Source organism: Rattus rattus, chromosome 4, assembly GCF_011064425.1.
Source record: "Rattus rattus isolate New Zealand chromosome 4, Rrattus_CSIRO_v1, whole genome shotgun sequence".
Classification (NCBI taxonomy): Eukaryota; Metazoa; Chordata; class Mammalia; order Rodentia; family Muridae; genus Rattus; species Rattus rattus.
Genome location: NC_046157.1, coordinates 137,690,420 through 137,712,189, shown reverse-complemented (window position 1 = coordinate 137,712,189; position 21,770 = coordinate 137,690,420). Strand labels below are relative to the sequence as shown.

Below are 21,770 nucleotides of genomic sequence, written 5' to 3'. Positions count from 1 at the left end.
GTTGAGAGAGGCAGAATCAATCTTCAGGGATGACTCCCAAACAGGTTATCCAGGTCCAAGTAGTTAACCCTAAACATATAGACATACAAGCAATATGAAATGGACTCACTAGGTTGTGTGTGTGCCCAAATATATGCACATATATGTAACAATAATTATAGTCATGAATTTGAGAGGAAATAAGGTGGAGTAAGAATAGTTGAAGGAAGGAGGAGGGGTAGAAGACATGTAAATACAGTACTCATATATGAGATTCTCGAGAGGATAAAAAGTATACAAATAAATGCTTCCTTGTCATTGTCCATGGGGTAGATAGGGAACGAGCTTCGATAAATCTGTCCAGTCCTTGGAATATGCATCATCATTAGCCACTAGAAGAGACTGATAGACACTTAACATTTAAAGAATGAACCTGGGTTTTCTTAATAACAGTATTTCCATCTCACTCTGAACCTTATAAAGGTTAGATCACTTGGCTAAACACACACAAAGCTAGACGATGTCCAATATGGAACCAGAAGTCAGATCTCCTGGGACACAAACTGCAGAGCAGCAGAGGATGAGAGGGTATGGAGATCAATGGCATGACCTCGACTCAGAAAAATGAAATTCCTAGCACCTTAACTTCCTCATCTGTTAAGTGTATGTGTGTGGGGGGGGAGGGGGGGTTCACTTAGAGATCTCTAAACTTCCTTTTAGCTCTGACCTTTCTACATGCATCTGGATACACTGATAAAATCTGACAGCTGTTGTCATGCCACTGTGGTTTGTTAATTGGCCAGCTAGGGGAAGCCTCACAATTCTTATGTTTGTCAGCTCACATTCAAACCCTAGCCTGCCTTGCTATCTGTAGACTTGACAAAAAATTTCTCCACATACTAGACGAGGAAATGAAAGTCCACAGAGAATCCTAAGAGCAGCTAGATTCAGAGGGTTTTTAAGATAATGAAGACAGAACACAAACACATACTTAATCGTGCCAAGCAAATAGGAAGGCACATGTCGGGTGCTTAGGGATAGAATAATCCTTCCTTGTGCAGGCTATAATTACATGGATGACCATAAACATTTGCCACTGTATCCTATGGTTAGTGGATAGACAGACATATATAATGAACAAAATATTCGAACCTCAACAAAAGAATAAGGAGACAGTATTTAAAAGTAATATGTCTCGTTCATAGTTTAGCTATATATTTACATTTTATAGGTCTCATGCAATAGTGGGAGAGGCAAGGACAAAGAAATTAATCTCAGGGGCTGGGGATTTAGCTCAGTGGTAGAGCGCTTGCCTAGCAAGCACAAGGCCCTGGGTTCGGTCCTCAGCTCCGGAAAAAAAAAGAAAGAAAGAAATTAATCTCAAAAATGGCCAACCTTATGTCAACTGACAGCCGTCCATTTTAAGAAATATGATTACTTCCCTTCTGTTTTTCCTGTTGTGGCCCAGGACATACCTCCACTTGTCCTCCACATGCTACATATGTGCACACCACCCTCTGGTGCATGCTTTGTGCATGTGTGAGTATGTGGTAGCATGTGGAAGCCAGAGGTTTCGGTCAGGATGTCTTCCTCGGTACTTCTCCACATCATCCGATATGGGATGTACAGTAGAGCTGGCCAGCAAACTCCTAGGGTCTTCCTGTCTGCACCCCCCACACCTCTAGACACACACAAGGTTACTGTAGAAAACCATCCACACCTGGCTTTTCACATGAGTAACATTTGCACAACAAACACCATAATCACTGAACCATCCCCAGGTCCCTCACTCACATTTCACATGCTACCTCACCAATTCTTGCATGACCTAATGCTACCTAGCCACTCTTTGAATGATCTGAAGTATAAACCCGAGTCTAACAACAGCTGACAGAAGTATAAATATTCAGACTCCAAATAACTCCCAACACAGACTTACATGTGACCCGTCACAACACAACTAAGAAACCAGCTTTTAACACAGCAAAGACAGTGAGAAAAAGTTCAGAGACAGCTCCTCATCTGGACAGTCAGCGGGGCAGATGTAGGTGGAAGAATGGCTCTTCTGCAGTGTTTTCAGTGTACTCTAAAATACCAGAGTCAACACATCTTCCATTCTTAAAGTCATCTTTAACCCAACCCGAAATAACACTGCTCCAGTGATCAGCCAGCTTATTCCACTGATGACTGAATCACAGACTTTATTAAAGTCATTTCACAACTGTGCATGTTCTGACAAGTGTCTGATTTAATACGAGCTTTACACGCTTTCGTCAGTAGTGGCAAGTGCTTCATCTGAATAGATCTTCTTCCTCACAAACGTGACCGCATCCTCCATCTTTAGTTTCTTCAGCTCCCAGTTATGGATCTTCCCAAGAAAGAAAAGAGTTTGTGAAGAAATGATAACATATAAAATAAGAGCTTCTTTAGAGACCTAAGCACAGAGTCGCAGCAAGCTAGCTTTTAAAGATTAAATGTCAGCAAGCGAATGTTCATATTCTGAATGCAATAAGCCTAGGACTGAGGAAAGCAGTTAACACCTTAAAGTGTAAAACCTCAGGGGCTCTCTGAACAACGCAAGGTCTTTTCTAAACTAATAACCAGGACATCAGCAGAAAGGAGCCATAGCACATCTGAGTCAGCCAAGCCCAACCCACCTTTGGATACTAAAGTACAACAACGTGTGTGTTTACACTTCACGATGTCTGCAGGGCCACAGGAATAGCACACAGATAAAGCCAGAGATCAGCATAAGGTCTTAGCAACTGACAGGGGATCTGAAAGGCTGTTCGAGAAAAGCTGTGGTGCTGAGGGTCAAAGGGAAGCCTAAGAGAAGTATCATTTTCCAGGTCTCCGGGCAAAGAATATAAAATATAAGAGTTTCACACTAGCCCAGAAAACAGAAGCCTTCACATTATTCCTTGTTCAAGATAATCTGAAAATTGGAGATAATTCCATGTGTCTTAAATTCAGTATGAAAAGGTATTATTTATCCTCTTCTTCATTAAAGAGATTAAGGCTGACCAGATACCATCTATAAACTCCCGAGCAGATGACAATACCCAGCTGAGTAGAAGCCAAATCACATACTAGAATGTTCCTTCTGACCAAAACAAAAACCAAAAAAACACCCAGAGCTAAAACATGAGTTGCCGCCATGCTGGCTGCTCCCCTGGAGCCTAGTGACCCTCACTCACGGCATCTGGCAGCTGGGAGAGTGAACAGCACTAACTCAAGAAACGGTCCATTCATATTTATTTCTTACCAAGATGACATGGAAGCCCATTACATTCAAATGTCGAATTTTCATGGCCATCAATCCTCTGAGGTGGTTTGAATTTAAACAGTAAGCAGACTTAGGAACACACAGCACGGCCACTCTGAAAAGAAACAACAAACACAAACAGTACGGGTGAGCTCTGGGAATCGCTGCAGCCCACTCTCAGGAGCTCAGGCTCAAGTCTTCCGGACCTGGCTCCCGCTGGTCCGACTGTCTTTACTTCTGCTCCTTAGCCTCTGCAGACAACAAATATACAATGGCTACTTTGTAAACCCAAACCTGACATGCTGTTTTACACATTTCTGCAGCCTTCTTTATGAATGGCTTTACTTTCTAAGGAGGAACATTTCCTAATAAGAAAACACCCATTGAAAGGGTTTCTGTGGCAGTGCTAAGCTCTGACCCAAATATAATTACTTAGTGGAACTACTGGTGAACACGATAGGAATGGTACATGGTCTTTCTAACTCAAGATGAAACACAAGAAAACCCTAAGACCAAGGCTCCTCCAAAAGGGATTCCGTCAACAAAGTGGAACGCACTGATCCTCCTCATTCTCGGCTCTCAGGAAGTTCACTGACAGGACAAAGAAAAAAGAACAAAAAGAACAAAAGAGATGTCCATTCCATCTTCTAGACACTGCTTTCCAGTAGAGGCATTTCATGTTTACCACAGACCACTCAGTTTTTGCACTTCCCAGCACCTTATGCTACCAATTACTATATCATTTTACGTCAGAACAGTAGGGAAAGGTGATTTAAACGGGATGAGAAAAGGCTTTCTTAAGGGTACTTGGGTAACACAATACTTAAAAAGTTAACCAAGAAATAGTAATAAGCCAGATGGATGTAGAAACAGGCAAAGACAGAACGATGTGTGAAGGAAGGGGGATGGGCCAGGAAGAGTTTGAATCCATCCAGGTTTTTCCTCCTCCTCTTCACTGCACACATGTGCCTGCCTGTCTGGGAGAAGAGCATGGTACAAGTTCCCTGGGGCAGAACATCCAACTCATATTTGTGTGCCCCACAGACCTAGCCAAACCTCCCACAAGGCTGACAACAGAGATGCATGTGGAAGGAGTCCATGATCTGCTTCTCCTGAACAGGCAGGACATTCTCAGAATATAAAGCCATGTTTCGGCCAGCACAGTGAGTCAAGAAAACGGCTTGATGACTTGAATTAGCTTCAGTGTGCACTGATCTACAAACAATACTAATTTCAAAGCTATAAAGAAAGGACAAGGAGGATGGGAAACGTATTGGTATTTAATTTCTGTAGATGCCTAAGTTTGTGGTCACTGTATTACCTTGGCTGAAGTTTATACTACATTAATAGTTCTGTTGGCTTTATATATAAAAATATGTAAATTTAGATTTTTAAAGAATATCTGATTTATCAGGTGCTTCAACTTCTCTCTGTTGTAATTAGCCACAAGCAGCAGATTCCCGTATGCAAAGGCCCCTGGTATGATGCAAGCCACAAGCATTCATAAGGTCTTTTTGATACTGCTATCTAATATTCAGTCTTCCGTCATAAAAATCTTAGTTCAGAACACCCAGCAAATAAAGTATGTAAAAACTACCTCTGCATGTTTGTGGCAGAACTTGCATCTCCCTCAGAAAATGAAAATACTTGGGTCCTGTTAGTATCCATTCTGATTTCAAAATCTGAAAGGAAAAACATGTTGATATTAATTTCTCAAACACTGCTCAAAGTGATTTCCACATATCAAAAGACTAATAACAACAGTACCAGAAAAACAATGACAGTAACTAAGATAAAACTGAGAACTTAAAATGTGGCAAACTCTACTCTAGGGACTTGCCATGTAGAATCTCATGCACTGGTCACACAGTTCTATGAGATACTATATACACTCCAGTCATTATATTAGAAAGTAATAAAACAAGAATCCAACTACTAACAAAACCCCATGCCAGGCATGGGAAATCTCCTGAGCTATCGATTAGGGGAGTCAAAGAGCTTCTCAAAATAATATAGGCTATCGTAGTTGCTCTTGGCTGTCTTTTAGAACTTAAAGGTAAGATCCTATTGCTGAAGACACCACCACTTCATATACAGACTTGGGAGAAAGCGAGCTAGAACTGACTTTCAAGCCTCCTCCATAGCCCTCACACTGTCCAGCGGTCCCATGCAAGCTGGCAAGAGAGAAAAGCAATCAATAGTCCTACCCAGATATGCAATAATGACCAGCATGGCAGGGCACCCACGGTGCAATAGTGACACCTATGTTTTGGGAGGAACCTGTCTACTTAGACTGAAGGCCTGCTCAAGTGGGGTAAATCCATGCCTAATACTATCAACCTGTAGCTGATGAGGTCACAGACTCTAGAGAACCTACTACTGCCACCTTCCTAAACCAGCAACATTTTTTTTTTTTTAAAGATTTATTCATTTATTATATATAAGTACACTGTAGCTGTCTTCAGATACACCAGAAGAGGGCATCGGATCTCTTTACAGATGGTTGTGAGCCACCATGTGGTTGCTGGGAATTGAACTCAGGACCTCTGGAAGAGCAGTCGGTGCTCTTACCCGCTGAGCCATCTCTCCAGGCCCCCAGCAACATTTCTAATATTTACCCGTACCCGCAGAGAAGCACAGCTCTCACTCATCACCAAAGAAGATTCTTTCTGAAGGAGACTCTTAGAGAAAGCTCCAAGTGTTCCCACTGCAGAGAACAACTGACTTGGGGGATGCCTAGCCCCAGCTGATACATCTACAAAGCAGTCCCTCAGCTAAGGTTGGGACATTTCAGAAGAAGGCATAGAAAGACTCCAAGAGCCAGAGGACCAGAGCATCTGCTGTGAGACAGTGGCTTCTACGCGTGACAAGAAATCTTTACAGTATGGTCACCGAGATAAGACTTGTGCAACACCACCACCTGTTGACAGGCCAGTATGAATAGGGAAAAAAATCTCACAAGTCCTACCCTAGATGAAGAGCTACGGACAATTAATATCTACTGAGAGACAAAGAACAGTCTTCTCCAGGGACAAACTCACGATAGGTTACCTAGTCCCGAGTGGTCAGTGGTAAACAAATACACAAACAAGCCACACCGAAGGGGCTCAGCAAGCTGTATTTAATACTCATGTGTGTGCCTGTGCATACACATACAGCAGCAATTAAAGGGGCATGGATCTACAAGAGAGTAGGAGACACAGGAGTCGTGGTGGAAGAAAAAAGGGGTAGAAATGATATAACGGTGGCACTCATGTTGAATATACTCTCCTAATCCTTTGTCAGAACAAACAAAATACATTTTAAAAATAAAACAAAATAAAGGGACAGCCATACCAATGTGATAATTATGTGGCAACTGCACATTTCTCGAGAAGCATCCATCCCCTTCCAAAAGCCTGCTGAGCACCTCTGCAAGCTTCTCGTTTGGATGTGAGGCTGTCAGTGGCAGCTGTGGCAACGGTATATGTATAGATTTGTAAGTACTTTCATCAAGTTTCAGACAAGTATTCAAAACATGAAGCTTATGAATATTCTTCTCTGTGTCACCTAAAAATACAAAGGCAAATGCACAATTAAAACATTAAAGTCATACTTTAAAATACTAATGTATCTATGTGTCTAATCACCTCTTAAAACCTTTACTTAATGCACATTAGTTCACTGCACACAATGACGGGTTAAACTGCACGCATATATATAATGAATTTTTTATTATATTCACCTCATTACCTTCACTTATCCCCCATTCCCCTCTCTACTTCACTCTATTATTTTATTCAAAATATTTTTCATACAATATATTCTGATCATGGTTTCCTTTCCCCGAACTCCTCCCAGATCATCCCTCCCCACTCAACTCCATAGCCTTTCTTTCTCTCTCCTTAGAAAACAAATGGGCAAACAAAAAAGACACAAACCAAAATTTTAAAAAACAAATACAGGAAACACACACACACACACACACACACACACACACACACAGACACAAGCATAAAAACACAAAATCAGAAACTATAATATACAAACAAAAGACTAGTAAGACAAAAAACAAAAAAATAAAAACAGAAAAACAACAAAAACAAACAATGACAAAAAACCCAAACAGACCAATATAAGACAAATGTCTACAAAATTACTGCTGAGTTCTTTCTGTGTTGGCCATCTACTGCTAGGCGTGGAGCCCACCCTTAAGCGTGGTTTGTATGCCCATTGAGACTGCATCGGAGAACACTAATTTTTACTTTGCAAGTGGCTATCAATTGCAGATAGCTTCGTGATTAGGGATGGCGACCCGTGTCCTCTTCCCCCTCAGTGCTGGGACCCCATTTGGCTGGAACCTGTGCACACCCTATGTGTGCTACCACAGTCTTTGAGGGTGGTATAATGTATCCGTTCTACTGTGTCTGGAAGGCACTATTTCCTCAGAGTCTTCCACCACCTTGAGAGTCTTTCTGCCTCCTCCTGAGGAAAGCTCTGTGAGCCCTGAGGAGAGGGAGGGGGACAGAGTTGATGTCCCTTCTTTATTTCTCAGTGACTCCCTGGTTGTCAATACCTAGCTCACTAACCTGCACTTGCCAATGTTTCCTTCTTTAAACTATTGTTAGAACTGACTTGATCTAAACTTCTCGTTTTATAGGAGGGAAACTGTTCAAGAATTTGGGACTAGAATCCAGGTCTCCAAGTCTATTCTTCAACCACAAACTGCTTTTTAAAAATCAATATATGGTGTTGACTCATCACAACTCAATTTCAGAACTTTATAACATCATTTATAGAATGAATTATAGCTTTATTCTAAAACACGTTATTAAATTTTGGACATCTACTCAAATACTGGTTTTCTTTATTTAAAGTCAGTGACTGTAGGGCATGGTGACACACACCTTTAATTCTAACACTCGGGAATTCCACCTGCATAGGTAGGTGAGTATCTGTGATTTGTAGGCCAGCCTGGGCTACATCGACATGGTCTCAAAAAAAAAAAAAAAAAAGTCAATGATTGATTTGATTTCAATAAATAAATAAATAAATAAATATACTAATTTAATACTCCCTTGGTCATTAGATCTAACAGGCTCTCTCCTCATTATAGAGGAGTAACTGTTCCTAGCTGACTTGGACTGGCTTTAACAGTATATGTAACGAAAGGAATGCAAGCATGTCTACTCAAGAACCCTGAACTTAGATACGTGCAGACTGAACCCTGTGCCTACAGTGCAGGCTAAAGAGTAACGACGGTGTAGACTGTACCCCTTCCCCCTGCAGTAGGGATGCCACTAAAGACAGCTCTGTGGGTTTGTAGCTTGGAACACTGACCTTTGATTTCACTGTTGCCAGCTGTACTCAGCAACATGTACTCTAATGCTGCTCTAAAGATCCCACTCAGAATGACAAGGTGACTCCTACCTGAGGTCAGCAGTTCGTGGATGATGTTCTCTTTGATAAGCTGGTTAATAGGGGCCAGGGGGAAATAATTCATCATGCAAAACGAATGCACAGCATTCAACAGGCTTTCAGAAGAGATCTGGTGAAGACAGCCAGTCAGCGCACTTGCCAGAGCTTCTAGGAACCTTGTGGGGAACAAAGGAAAGTCAGATTTCAAATAAGCCTATAGCACAACGTCACAGAAGAGCTGACTCCATAATACAGACCCAAGGTCTTCAAGGGAAGCAAAGAAATGAGATGAGACAATCAGGTTTGCAAATAAGCATCCACACCCACTGCAAGACGTGGCAGACCCAGGCGCAAGTGTGCATATCTAATAAAGATACCTGCAAATGTACTGCATAAAAACGTTCTACAGGCTTTCAGTTCTTTCACTCCTATTAAAACCCTGTGGGGTAACAGTATTATTATTCTCATAAATAAAGATGAGTGAACAGGCCCAGAAGTTGAGTAACTCATCCATGAACTAATTACAGTAGATAGGCAAGAAATAGAGACAGTTTTAGAACCTAAGTGGTCAGGCACCAGAGCCTTCTACTTGTCAGTTTCTATAAGGCCTGGACTGGCGCTGCAGTTTTATAAGCAATTAAACATTCCTAGCTATCAACATTCTTGGTATTGACTTGCAAGCCCAACCCTACGAGTTGCAGCTACTGTTGTGCAGCAGAACCCAGCAGGTAAGCACAGATGGATTGGGAGCAGAATGCTTTGGGGAGCTGACACTGTTAATGAAGGGCAGACTTCCCTTGAATCCAGGTTAAGTCTGACTCTCAGGGCATATGTTAACCCTACCATAACAGAGGGAAGAAAAAGAAAGAAACACACAGGGTACTATGACAGGGTCGAAGGGAGAGAGGAGTGTGGGGGAGAATTTGAAGGGTAGGGAGGATCATCTGAATGGACCCCTGACAGCAGACTGCGGGGCAGTAAGTCAGCAGGATGAAGGCATGGAGCAGGGATGCGGACAAGGCTGTGTGCAGGCCAAAGTCTGAGATCAAACTGGTCAGTGGGCAGGGCAGCAGGAAGGCCTGCGAGGTGAGAACTGAAGAACCAGAGGATGGGATGAGCAGCCTGGAGAAAGCAGCCAGGCCGAGGTGTTAAACTGGGAACTGACCACTCTGGACTCACGCAGCCGTCAGCAGAGTGTGAACCACTCTTAGTTCCAGTATAAAAGATAAAAGAAAAACTACTAATTATTTAAAAGTTAATAACTACACAATCTTAAAGATATAAACTATAAAATCAATAACAAAGAGCGGGTAGAATAAAGTTGTCCAGATATTCTGTGTGACTGGAGTTACGAGACTAAACTACCTACCACACCAGCATAATTATGTAAGACTCACGGGAACCCCAGTAAAACATCTACTGAAGATACCAAAGGAGGAAAAGAAAGACACAACTTACAAAGGACAACACACAAAAGAAAAACAAAAAAAATGACAGGAACTAAATAGCAGTGGGCTCTCCCAATAAAAGCTTTAAATATATCTGTACTGTGGTCATTAATCTTCATTGTTAACTTGTCAGGATGCACAATCACCATGAAAACATACTTGTGAGTATGTCTGCCAGGGTGTTTTCAGAAAAGCTGAACTAAGAAGGGAAGACAGCCATCCCCAATCTGGCAACACTATCTTCTGACCTCAGACCCTGGACCAAATAAAACATGAGAAAGCTACTACTTGATAGCATCCATCCCTCCTTCCTGGGTGTAGGTGACATGTGACCAGCCTCATGTTCCTACTATGATGATTTCCCTGTCTGGGAATCAGTTGTACTCTCAAACTGGGAACAGATCAAAAGTTGTTTATTGTGTATTTTAGCACAGCAATAAGAAATGTAACTCACACATGTATTAAACTCTCCAATTAAAAGATAGAAAATAGTTTAACAGATAACAATATAAGTGAGGTCTAACTATATACTGTGTAGAAGTTCACAATCTGAAAGTGAAGAAAAATAAAAGATGGGACAAGCAAATGGTGACCAAAGAATAATAAGGATGGTCATATATTTAAAGTCATAAACTGTCACAAAAGACAGAGACAGTAGTCATTCTACTAAAAGAGTCAATTCATCATGAAAGTGGGGCATGAGGAAACAGCAAAATTGAGATCTTACAGACAGACAGACAGACAGTAATACAGTAATTCTGAGTTCTGTTCTTACTCTTCATTCAATCATCCCCGATGCAGAAATGAAGACAGGAACCCTGAACAATACTACACTCAAGATGAGAGTGCAGATAGAGAGACCTCCCACTGAACATCATCAAAACAGACTCTCTTGCTTAAGCACATGCAGGACAAACTGCATGTGAGGTCCCAACAAAGTTAATACAGTTAAGAAAGTATAAATCTTACTAATATCAGTTCAGTCCAACAGAGTAAGTTAGACATCACTAAAAAATGGAAAACTGGAAAATTCACAGGAAAAATTATTCAACATGGTTTTGAACAGCTCATGGATAACAGGGAAAAAATTCAAATAGAAAATTAGAAAGAAATCTCAACAAAGCCACAGCACACCAAAAGTAACAGTATTCTAAAAAAGCTGCAGCAATAGTAGTTTCCAGTAATAAATGCTACCTTTAAAAAAGAATATTCAAATAAACCTTAATTTATACCTCAGGAAACTAGAAAAAGAGGCTGCAGAGATGGCTCGGCAGCTACAAGCACTGCTGCTCTCGCGGGTCTGAGCTCCATTCCCACATGGCTACTCACAACTATTCACACTCCAGTTCCAGGACTCAACTTCTTTTTCTGGCCTCCACAAGTACCAGCACACATATAGTATACATACATATGCACAGGCAAAATATCCATATGCATAAAATGAAAATAAATCTTTAAAGGAGAGGAAACTAGAAACTGCACAAAACAAAGCCAGAGCTGGCAGAGGAAGAAAGTGATGAAGATTTAAACAGAAACAATAGGAACTAGAGGGAAAGATCAACCAAAGTAAGACTTGACGAACCTGCAACTAAAACTAATGGGAAAAAGGCAGTTATCCAAAGAGTAGAAATGAGAGCTGAGACACCAACACTAATGCTGGAGACAAAATGAAGGGGGCTGGAGATAGTGGGTACAATGCTTAGCATGAGCCTCAGGTTTGATCCCTGGTACCACATAAACTAGGCACGGTAGGGCACCTCTAAAATCCCCAACACTGGGAAGGCTGAGGCCAGAGGCTACATAGTGAGCTCAAGTTTAAAAAACAATGCATATAACCTATCAACAAACTAAACCATAAGGAAAATAATCAAAATAGACCAACAATGAATACAGAGATTAAATCAGCAATAAAACCTTACCCCCCCCAAAAAATCTGGTGAGGTGGTGGCTTATTAGTGTACATACATACATACATACATACATACATACATACATATGGGCAAAACATTCATACACCTCTCAACAATGAAAAAGTCTAGACCAAAGCACTTCACTGGTAAACTCTGGTGAACTCTACCAGATCTTGAGAAGGAAAAGAATTAAATTAAATGAACACAACCCTTTTAAACTCATCCAAACATCTACATAAGAGAGAACTCACAAGACCAACATTACCTTCACATCAAAAGTAGGCAAGCATGCTATACACAAACAAAACACTAGCTAACCAAATTCAGTAACACATAAAAAAGGAGCCTACATAGACCACAAACAATTGAGACCCAGGTAGCCTCAGCACACGCCACCAATTAATGTTAGAAGCCACACTAACAGAATAAAGGGTTAAAAGGAAATCACACCACTACCTTAAAAAGCACTTGAGGAACCTTTCTGGATAAACTTTCCCAATATATCTAGTATGGAAGATATGCGCTTCAATATAATAAAGCCGTATGTAAAAACAAAATACAATCAGGAACATGTTAAATGATAAACTCATAAATAAGACCAGAATGCCTCTTCTTGCCCACTTCTACTTAATATAGTACTAGAAGTTCTAGCTTAGAGCGAAATAAATAAATAAAAATAATTAGGTACATAAGTAATTAAGCAGGAAAAGGTAAAGGAAAAGGAAATAAATAAGATTCAAAACAGAGACATAGCATCTGCTTTACGTCCCCACACTAATGAGCTGTCTGTCCAGTGTCCTTTATAATACACCAAGAAGAGTAAACCAAGGACTTGAGAGACTTACACCCTGCGGCTATAAAGCTGAGAAACTAAAGCTGAACGAATAACACACTTCTCTCACCCCCAGACTACAAGCCAATGTTTTCAAATGTCCGTATTATCAGCAATGACTTAGTGATCAGTGAAATCTCTATCGAACTCCCAAAAGCATTTTTTTAACCCAACGAAGATAAGTGTGATTCTGAAATTCACATGGAAACCAAGTTGCCTGAACTCTCTTCCCCATCCTGGGAAGAAAGAAATAGGCTGGAATTAACACCTTTCTGCTTCAAAACATATTACAAAGCTATGGTAATTTAAGATCACACAGTTCTGCATGAAAACAAACAAGGGCAGCAAGACTACACAAGGAGAAAGGACAGTCTCTTCAGCAGGGCTGGGGAAACTCGGTATGTGCCCACAAAGAATAAAACTACACCTCTGCCTTACGCTTTGCACAAAAATCAACTTAAACTGATTAGGCCTAAGACTTGCACTCCCAAAACTCCTACAAGAAAAATATATGGGAAACCTTTATTTTATGACATTGTGTACAACGATGATTTTAGACTTCCATATAAAAAGTACCCTTAGTAAATGCAGATATAGTCAAGGGGCGACAGCAAACTAAAAACCTTCTGCTACGTGAAAGTCGACAGAATAAGGGAAGAGCAGAAAATATTTATGAACTGCATACCCAACGGGGGTTACAATCCACAAAACAGAAGGGATGCCTACAGCATGGATGTACCAGATGTTTCTCCAGAACAGACACTCACCGCACAGCTATAAGAAAGGTCGCGCTACACAAACAGCCATGAGGAAATGCAAACCCAAATGACTAAGATGTGCCCTGCACCTGTTTGGATGGCCACCAAAGCCACATAAGAAGACAGGAAACAGTCGGAGTCAGCCCACACCACATGGTGCACACTGTTCGGGTAACAGACCTTCCACACCACATGGTGCACAGTGCTAGGGTACAGCCCTTCCACGCTGTGCACATTACTCGGAGAAAACCTCCTACGTCAGTGAGGATTCCTCCAAAAGGAAAAATCCAAATACAAAACTGGGATGGGAGACATGGCCACCATAGGGTTCCTTGACCCACACTCAGGCATAGTTCTCCTTTTTGTTGTTTTTGTTTTAGATTTTTTAAAACAAAAGCCTCAGTCTGTAGCCTGGGCTGGCCTCTAACTTACAGCAATCCTCCTGCCACAGCTTTCCAAGTGCTGGGATTACAGGCATGGCTACAAGTAAATTTTGATGTATAAGAATTAAAATCAGGACCTCTACAGGATATATACACTCTGGTGTTCAACACAAAACATAACAGCCTAAACGTCCATCGACAGATGAATAGACAGAAGATGGTATAAACATATAACTGGGATATTAAATTTTTAATTGTTATGTACCCTTAAGAAAGAAAAATTCTTTTATATGGTATAATACAGATGAGCTTGGACACTGTGTTAAGTGAATAAGTTAGTCTAATGGACATATACTCCAAACTCGGAAACAGTAGGATGGAGGTGAGAAGGGGGGAGGAAGAGAGGGGTGCTGTTTGGCAGGGACAGTCCAAGGATGAGGGGATGCAGCTTCAGACAGCTGTGCTGTCAGCAACACTGTATTGCCCACTTCAAAGTGTGCTAGGAGAGCATTGCTCGTGTTGAAAACTCTTCCCTCACGGATGAATAAAGAGATAATAAGTAGGTAATAAATTTAAAGAAACATTTTTCAACTTTTTGAGGCAGTTAAAAACAACAATTAATTTAGGAGTTAAAGGAGAAAAGTGGACAAGTTCAAAATGAAACCTCTGAAGGAACGGCTGAACAAAGCATCAAGCAAGACAAAGAGCCTCAAAGGTGAGAGTGCTCAACTCTGTCAGTAAACGCTGCTGTGCTTCTAGATGAGATGTCTGTGCGCACGGTCATGTGCACTAACGTGTTAGGCCGAGATCTGTGATGTTTCTTTAAGTACACCGTGTGACGACATAGAAGGAAAAGCATACGTACTCTCTGTTCTGGACATTGTAGACATGATTGAGAGAAGAATACACATGAAGGACAGAAACAATGTTCTTCACGGTCAGAGAGCCAGGCTCCAGGACTACTTTCTCCAGAAGCTTGTCCATCAAACCAGGAGGTCGAAAACCAAGAGTTTCAAATGACAAAAGGAGAAAGATAACCTTAAAAATAGAAGGAAGAAGAAGTTACTCAACGGCTAAAGGATGCCTCTCTAAGTTTTTAAATCTCAAAGAACTTAAGCAACAAAGTATAACCCCAAAAGGAACAATTACAATTTCTTCTTCTTTAATCAGCTATCAGATTAATGAGCAATCTCCTTCTAAGCTGAGAACCAAAACATACAATGATCTCATTTAAAACCCTTTCTTACCTGTTTTTCATATGACAGATCTGAAAATTACTTTAAGTTGTGCCTTTTCTGCACAATGACCCCTATCTTGAACTACTCCCACTTCCAAATACTGCCTACATTCTCGTAGGTGACACAACTCACTTTTAGATTTTTTTCTTTCTTTTTTTGCCCCCATAAGCTGCCCTTGAGCTTGCAATGCTGCAGCCTCAGCCTTCTGAGAAGCTGGGATCTCAGTATGTGCCATCATGCCCCACTGGATTATCTGAATCTTAATCCTTTTTTTTTTAAATTAGTATACACAGTATTAGATTCCACTATGGCATTTTCAAACAAAATTTGTTTTTGTAACTCAAACATTTCTGTATCTTATATTAATTTGTAGGAGCACAATATCATGATTAACATAAACTTCACTTCCAATTTCCCACAGGGTAATATTTACCATAAGAATTACTATCTCTGGGGTTGGGGATTTAGCTCAGTGGTAGAGCGCTTGCCTAGCAAGCGCAAGGCCCTGGGTTCGGTCCCCAGCTTCGAAAAAAGAATTACTATCTCTGAAATCAATTGTCATAATAAACTCAAAATTGACCTTAACAGACTGAACCCAGTGATCCACATACTTCCCTAGAAAAAGCAGGCTTTACAACCTGCTTCAGTTAGGCCTGAGATTGTTAAATGTGAGTACTAAGAAGCTGTTATTCCCAAGAAAACAATAGATAAAACCATGAAGTTATTACATTTTACTCTTCCAAAACCATAAACCTGTCACGCCTTATTATTTAGACCCATCTTTATTATTGAAAAGCTAACAAGAAAATAGGAAACAAAATGCTAAATATTTAGCCCATCTACCATATAATCCTTTGACAACCAACCAGAGAGGAACTTTAAACAATGTGTTTCTTTCAGATAGAAAACTGATCAAAGACTGACGACTCTATCAGTGAGCAGCCTGCAGAAGGATAAGGAGTTGAGATAAGTCAGCACTAGAGTATTTTCAAGCCTGACTTCTACGAAGCAGGGAGAAATGTTTAAAACAAGTGAATGAACAAGCTTCCTGACAGTCGCTCAGGGATAGCCCGGCCTGAAACTCACGTGTTTCAACTTCCAGATGTCAAAGGTTGTAGCCACATAATCTGCGATGCTTTTGAAGAGATCTTCATTTTGGTATCGGAGGTCTCTACAGGACTGCAGTATGCTGATCAATACTTTAAAAGGACACCCATGGATATTATCTTTAAGAATGAGTTAAATAAACAAGCGTTACCAACCAAATGTTTTTGAACAGAAGACTCAAGATACTCAATACCTTCTTTAGGGGGGAAAAAAACCGCTGTATTTGAAGGAAAACAAAACTACAGGCAAAAATAAAATTTATATAAAACCAGTTATCAGTTCTACATTGTAAAAGCCAAGGTTTGAAAACAGTTAATAAGTCAGATGTGGCGGGTCCTACAGGAAAGCCCCCCCTTACCTATGACAACCTTACAGATGTGACAGGTCCTATAGGAAAGCCCCCCCTTACCTATGACCACCTTTCAGATGTGGCAGGTCCTACAGGAAAGCCCCCCTTAACTATGACAACCTTACAGATGTGGCAGGTCCTACAGGAAAGGCCTCCCTTACCTATGACAATCTTACTGCACTCATTCAGAAGGACGACAGAGCGGTGATCCATGGCAGCTAAGACTTCAAACATATGCCGGCTATTCAAGACAGAAAATCTGCCTAACTCCTTCAAGGCTTTCATCTACAGAAAAACAAACTTGCATTTAATTAACACTTGTGAAAAGTTTAATGTTAACAAAACAAGGATGGCGCTTACGAAAGATGACATAGACACATACAGAAATTATATACAGAAATGTTTACACATACCAATAAATATATATGCCTTAATTTATTTCAGCAAAGCGAAACCCAAAAACATAACTGTAGGAAGTGACAAGTCAAAGACAGTTTTTGCCAATTTCACCCACCAGAGAAAAGTTAGGTGTTTACCTCCAATTTCTTCTTAAGAGCAAATGGTGCATCTTTCCCAATACATCTCATCACCGTTTGTAAGGTGAAGATATCGTTTATGTTCCAAACTTGCTGATCAACCAGGATTCTGTCATTAGACACAAGAAACAGGACAATCCTAGAATCTCCATAGCAGAAATCTGACAACTTCATTTGATCCAGCATCTACTTGGAATAGGCCAAGGATATGAAAACCACGGACGTGGTCTACTTGCTCAAGCTGGTGTTATCACCTAAGAAGAGTCTACATCATTCTGTTCACTTTCTCTTACATTATTGTACTGTCCTTATAATGAACAAATCACACCAGATTAAAGGTCTCCTCATAACTCCACTAACCTGTGCCATGACATTAGTTGTATCAATTTTATATCTTCTTGAAATAAGCCAGTGTAGAGCAATCCCCATAGCATACAAGTAACTCTTGTGAACTGAGTACACGTCAATTCTCCCCTGACATCAGTACTAGAGTCTAGGAAAAACTAATTTCAACAGCACCCACATCTTTAAAAAAGTACTATCCAGCTTTATATCATTCGGAATTAAAATTTTCAGTTTAACAAAGTATTAACTACCACCAATGTGTACCTTACCGGTGCCTCCCAAAACAAAAATTCAACTTTCCTCGGGTCTTGTAATTCTCCATTTAAAGGACACTGAGAAAGCCACGTGAAGAAAGTCTAAGAGATTCTTACCGCAACCCTGCTCGAAGCGCGTTCACATTCATGCATGGCTCCATGGTCACTAAAGCAGTCGACAAAATTGAAAGACATCTCTCATCACACTCACTGATGCGCTCCTATTAAAATATAATCACAAATAGGCCAAAGGTGATTAGTTCCAAAGCAAAACCTCTGAACTCATACTTTCAAAGCACTAAGTACCAGAACAGTAATTCACAAACCCCAGAATAAACATCTATTCTGGGGAATAATATATGTCAATTCAGTGACTTTCCCAAATAACGGACACATAATCCTCTATACACCAACACTTTCTTAAGCATCATTGGGAATCAATTTGATATTATATTCTTTTGCTTATGAAAATAACTTGCATTAAATATAATTTTTACCCCTTTGTGAACACTGAAGCCACCAGGAGGACAGCACAGTAGAATAACAGAAAAGCTACGAAAGTATATAGATAAACCGCTCCCCTAAATGAACCCTTGAAGACTGTGTCCTCACAATTTCCACATAGCCTTTCCTGAGCATCACGCTACAACTGCTTTGGGGATCTTCTTATTCACCTGGCCCCCTGCATTTTACTATCCACTATCTGATACCTAGTTAATAAACTAGTTAGGGCACTAGTTTATTCCAGAAATGGCAGGGGCATTCTGGAAAGAGAACAGTGATGATACAGCTTCTCTAGTACTCTACAATTCAACCACAACCCAAGAGTAAGACCATATTCGAGGAGGCCTTTTGCTCTTGTCTAAAGTAATACAACTTAATCACTACATATAAAGCTTTGAGTCAGAAATAATACAATGCTTTAAGGGACTGGGGGAATGGTACCATTCCCTTGAGAGTTTCCATAGACAGACAGACCTTTTATTATATAAATTTATATATCATAATACATAATATAAAAATAATAAAATATATAATACACATAATATATAATAAATATACATAATATATGTATATATTATATATGTACCTCATAACATCTGCTGGAAAATGTCAGGCTACTTGACTCAAATTCACTGACAGCACACTGTCCTTTCACCTCTGGCTAAATGTCTTTACCACACCCCCACACATTACTGAAGCACAATGACATGCAGATTTTCTAACTCCAACTATGTTCCCAGTGAGGATGTGACACAGATGTGAATGAAAAGTCTAATGCAAAACAGCATCACTGTTAGTGGAAAGTGGATCCAGACAATTTCTAAATTACCACATTAGAAAAGAATGCCATGCTAGCAAACAAACAGCTATTCTATGGCTTACAAAACCACAAAATTTAAAAGTTCTTGCTTGAGGACCTATGACTGGAGTTTACATAAAAAATTAAAAAGTTATATACCTATAACTCAATTCATGAACTCTAGTGAAACAAAATATGACAGATTATTTCCAGGAAATTAATACATTTTAAGATACTTAATTATTAAGTTTAAGAGTAACATGGACACTCGTAAAAAAGTAAATGATTACTACTTCACATCTGGTGCCATATAAACAACATCAAGTAAGCTTTTGACGCCTTTGTTTGAAACTGAAAATGCAAACTTAAGTATGTCAATCTCTGTCTTAAAATTCTCCAATGGACTACTGTGCCTACTGGGCAAATACAAACTCCACCAGGCATACAAATTGTTTTTTACTATTTGCTACTATCTTTCTCAGCCTCAAGACCTTGCCCCTCAGCACATACACAACTACTTTTTTACCCAACTCAAGCCTATTGTCCTCCCACTCCACCCCCCCATCTCACCCCATCTCACCAGCATTCTTTACTTTTGATGAACCAACCCTCATTCCCACTTAACCTGAGAGAAAGTAAGTGGGGCAGGCTTTCACAAATTTCCAAAGCAAAAGAAATGATCTAACTTAAGATCTCCTAGCCATATAATACATAATACAGAAATGCACATTAAAACATATATTATGCTGATAGTCTTTTAAGGAAGCTATACATCTTCATCCCGTGAACTCCTTCAAAAATATGTTAAACACAGTAAAACCACATTTAGTCTCCTTTTTCACTTACCTGAATTGTCCTCAGCAAAGTCTGTACCATAAGAGAATTCTGAGGAACTCCAAGCTTCACGATAGCATTAAGACTGAACAAAAGGTGGTCATAGTGCATAATCTTGGCTTCTCTCATCATTTGCTCACACAGCTGGTTAAAGGCGGGGTGACTGAACATCAGTTGTTTCTCAAAGCGCCTCTTGTCTTCCGATATCCTTTTGGCAATTATCCACATGGCTAAGAAATAGTTACTACCAGGAAATGTAGGCGCTTTTGAAAATGTGTCCAGCACATCGCTTAGAGAGTTGCACTCCTGGGCCAGCTTTTTATAATTCACAGGAGTTGGTCTCATTTTCTTGGTGAGCACATCTTCAGTGGAGGTATGATGAAAGTTTGTTTTCATTAAATCATGATCAGATGTCCCATCAGAGACAAAAGAATGTTTTGCGTCAAAGGACAGTCTTCTAGGACAAAGTATTCTATCAAGTTTAAAACCAGCTGCATGGATTATGCCTCTAGTTTGAGTACAGCCAGCTACTGATTTTGAAATAAATATATCCTGAAAGAGGTATCTAACAGATGGCTGCAATCCCTCATCAAAACCATTTAGCAGATGATTCCTTGGGTTCCATTTTGAATGAATTACTTCTGGTTTGCAAAATCCCAAAGAATATGTCCTCAAAGCTCTGCTTCTTGGAAGTGAAGTCCTGAATTGTCTGATGCCCCATAAGAAGGCATGTGCTCTGTTATTCATTTTGCTATCTGCAAACGCACTTTCAAATACCCAAAGTGCAACACAAGTTAACTTCTTTCTGAAAAAGGGCACATGCCATGGGCTGTCCTGTAGAGGAGAGTTGAATAAAAGAAATAAGTCAAAAACTGTTGCTTAAATGAGGGAAACGCATCTAACAGGGGTTTGCCTGGGCACTGACGAGCTGCTAGAGCTTTATATTTAAATGGTAAAAACATGTTCCCAGTATGCTTTGTCCACTTTTACTTCATCCTTGTAAAGTACCCAGGTAAGTCACTTTAGAGTTGTGGATAAAGTAGTTTCAATTAGTCAATCAATAAATGCGGATAAAGTAGCATATATATAGAGGGGGGGAGGGAGGAGGAGGAGGAGGAGGGAAGAAGAGAAGAATTGCTCGTGTGAATGTTCCTTCCTCGGCTAAGTGGAACTTTGTTGAAACTACTTTGGAGGCTTTCATTGAAAAGTGTATCACTCACTGATGGGACACTTCAACTAGATGATCTATCTTGCCATGGCCAAAAGCAAACTGTTAAGAAAACGTACTCGGGCAGTTCGGCCTCGGTTAGGGACCGAATTAAAAAAGAGAAGCGATATTCTTCCTGCTCGAGAATCTACAATCAGCCAGGTTCATCAAGATCCCGAAACCGGAGCCAGCGTCCTTCCGCAAATGGGCCGCCCAGCGTCAACGCATCGCCCTAAACTTAAGAACGAGGTCACTTCTCAAACTTTTCTCCCCTAAGTAAAAAGAATACTACGATACTGCCCACGATTCCGCTTATGCTTACTTGCCATCCACTCACCTTAGAACAGAACCCCGTGCCTACACACGGGCGCAGCCATGACAGTTCCGCCTCAAGCGGCGCGTCTGGTGACGTTCTACGGATTCTTTTGTAAGACAAAAAGTATAGATTCGCGGCGGCTGTAGAAGGGCACATGTAGATTGGGGGGGAAACCTGCCAGAAAGAATAGATTCTATTCTCGGATGAAGAGATAGAGCCGAGATCCGTAGGAAACCATGGTGCTCATAAAGTTCATGTATAGTTGTTTACGGAAACTCAATACATTCAAGTAGTGACTTTGAACTTCTA

The 21,770-nt window shown here is 40.4% G+C and overlaps 1 protein-coding gene across 1 annotated transcript; it reads right to left on the bottom strand.

Annotated features, from left to right (window-relative positions):
* Positions 1-2,156: 2,156 nt before the first annotated feature.
* Positions 2,157-21,550, bottom strand: Fastkd2 (FAST kinase domains 2). Its single transcript, XM_032901219.1, has 12 exons — positions 21,483-21,550; positions 19,951-20,772; positions 17,919-18,022; positions 17,203-17,311; positions 16,828-16,951; positions 16,297-16,436; positions 14,838-15,010; positions 8,654-8,817; positions 6,581-6,793; positions 4,842-4,926; positions 3,245-3,359; positions 2,157-2,347 (listed from the first exon to the last, which is right to left on the bottom strand). The coding sequence occupies exons 2-12, from the start codon at positions 20,683-20,685 to the stop codon at positions 2,240-2,242; spliced, it is 2,070 nt and encodes a 689-aa protein (XP_032757110.1). The 5' UTR covers positions 20,686-20,772; positions 21,483-21,550; the 3' UTR covers positions 2,157-2,239.
* Between the last annotated feature and the right edge of the window lie 220 nt (positions 21,551-21,770).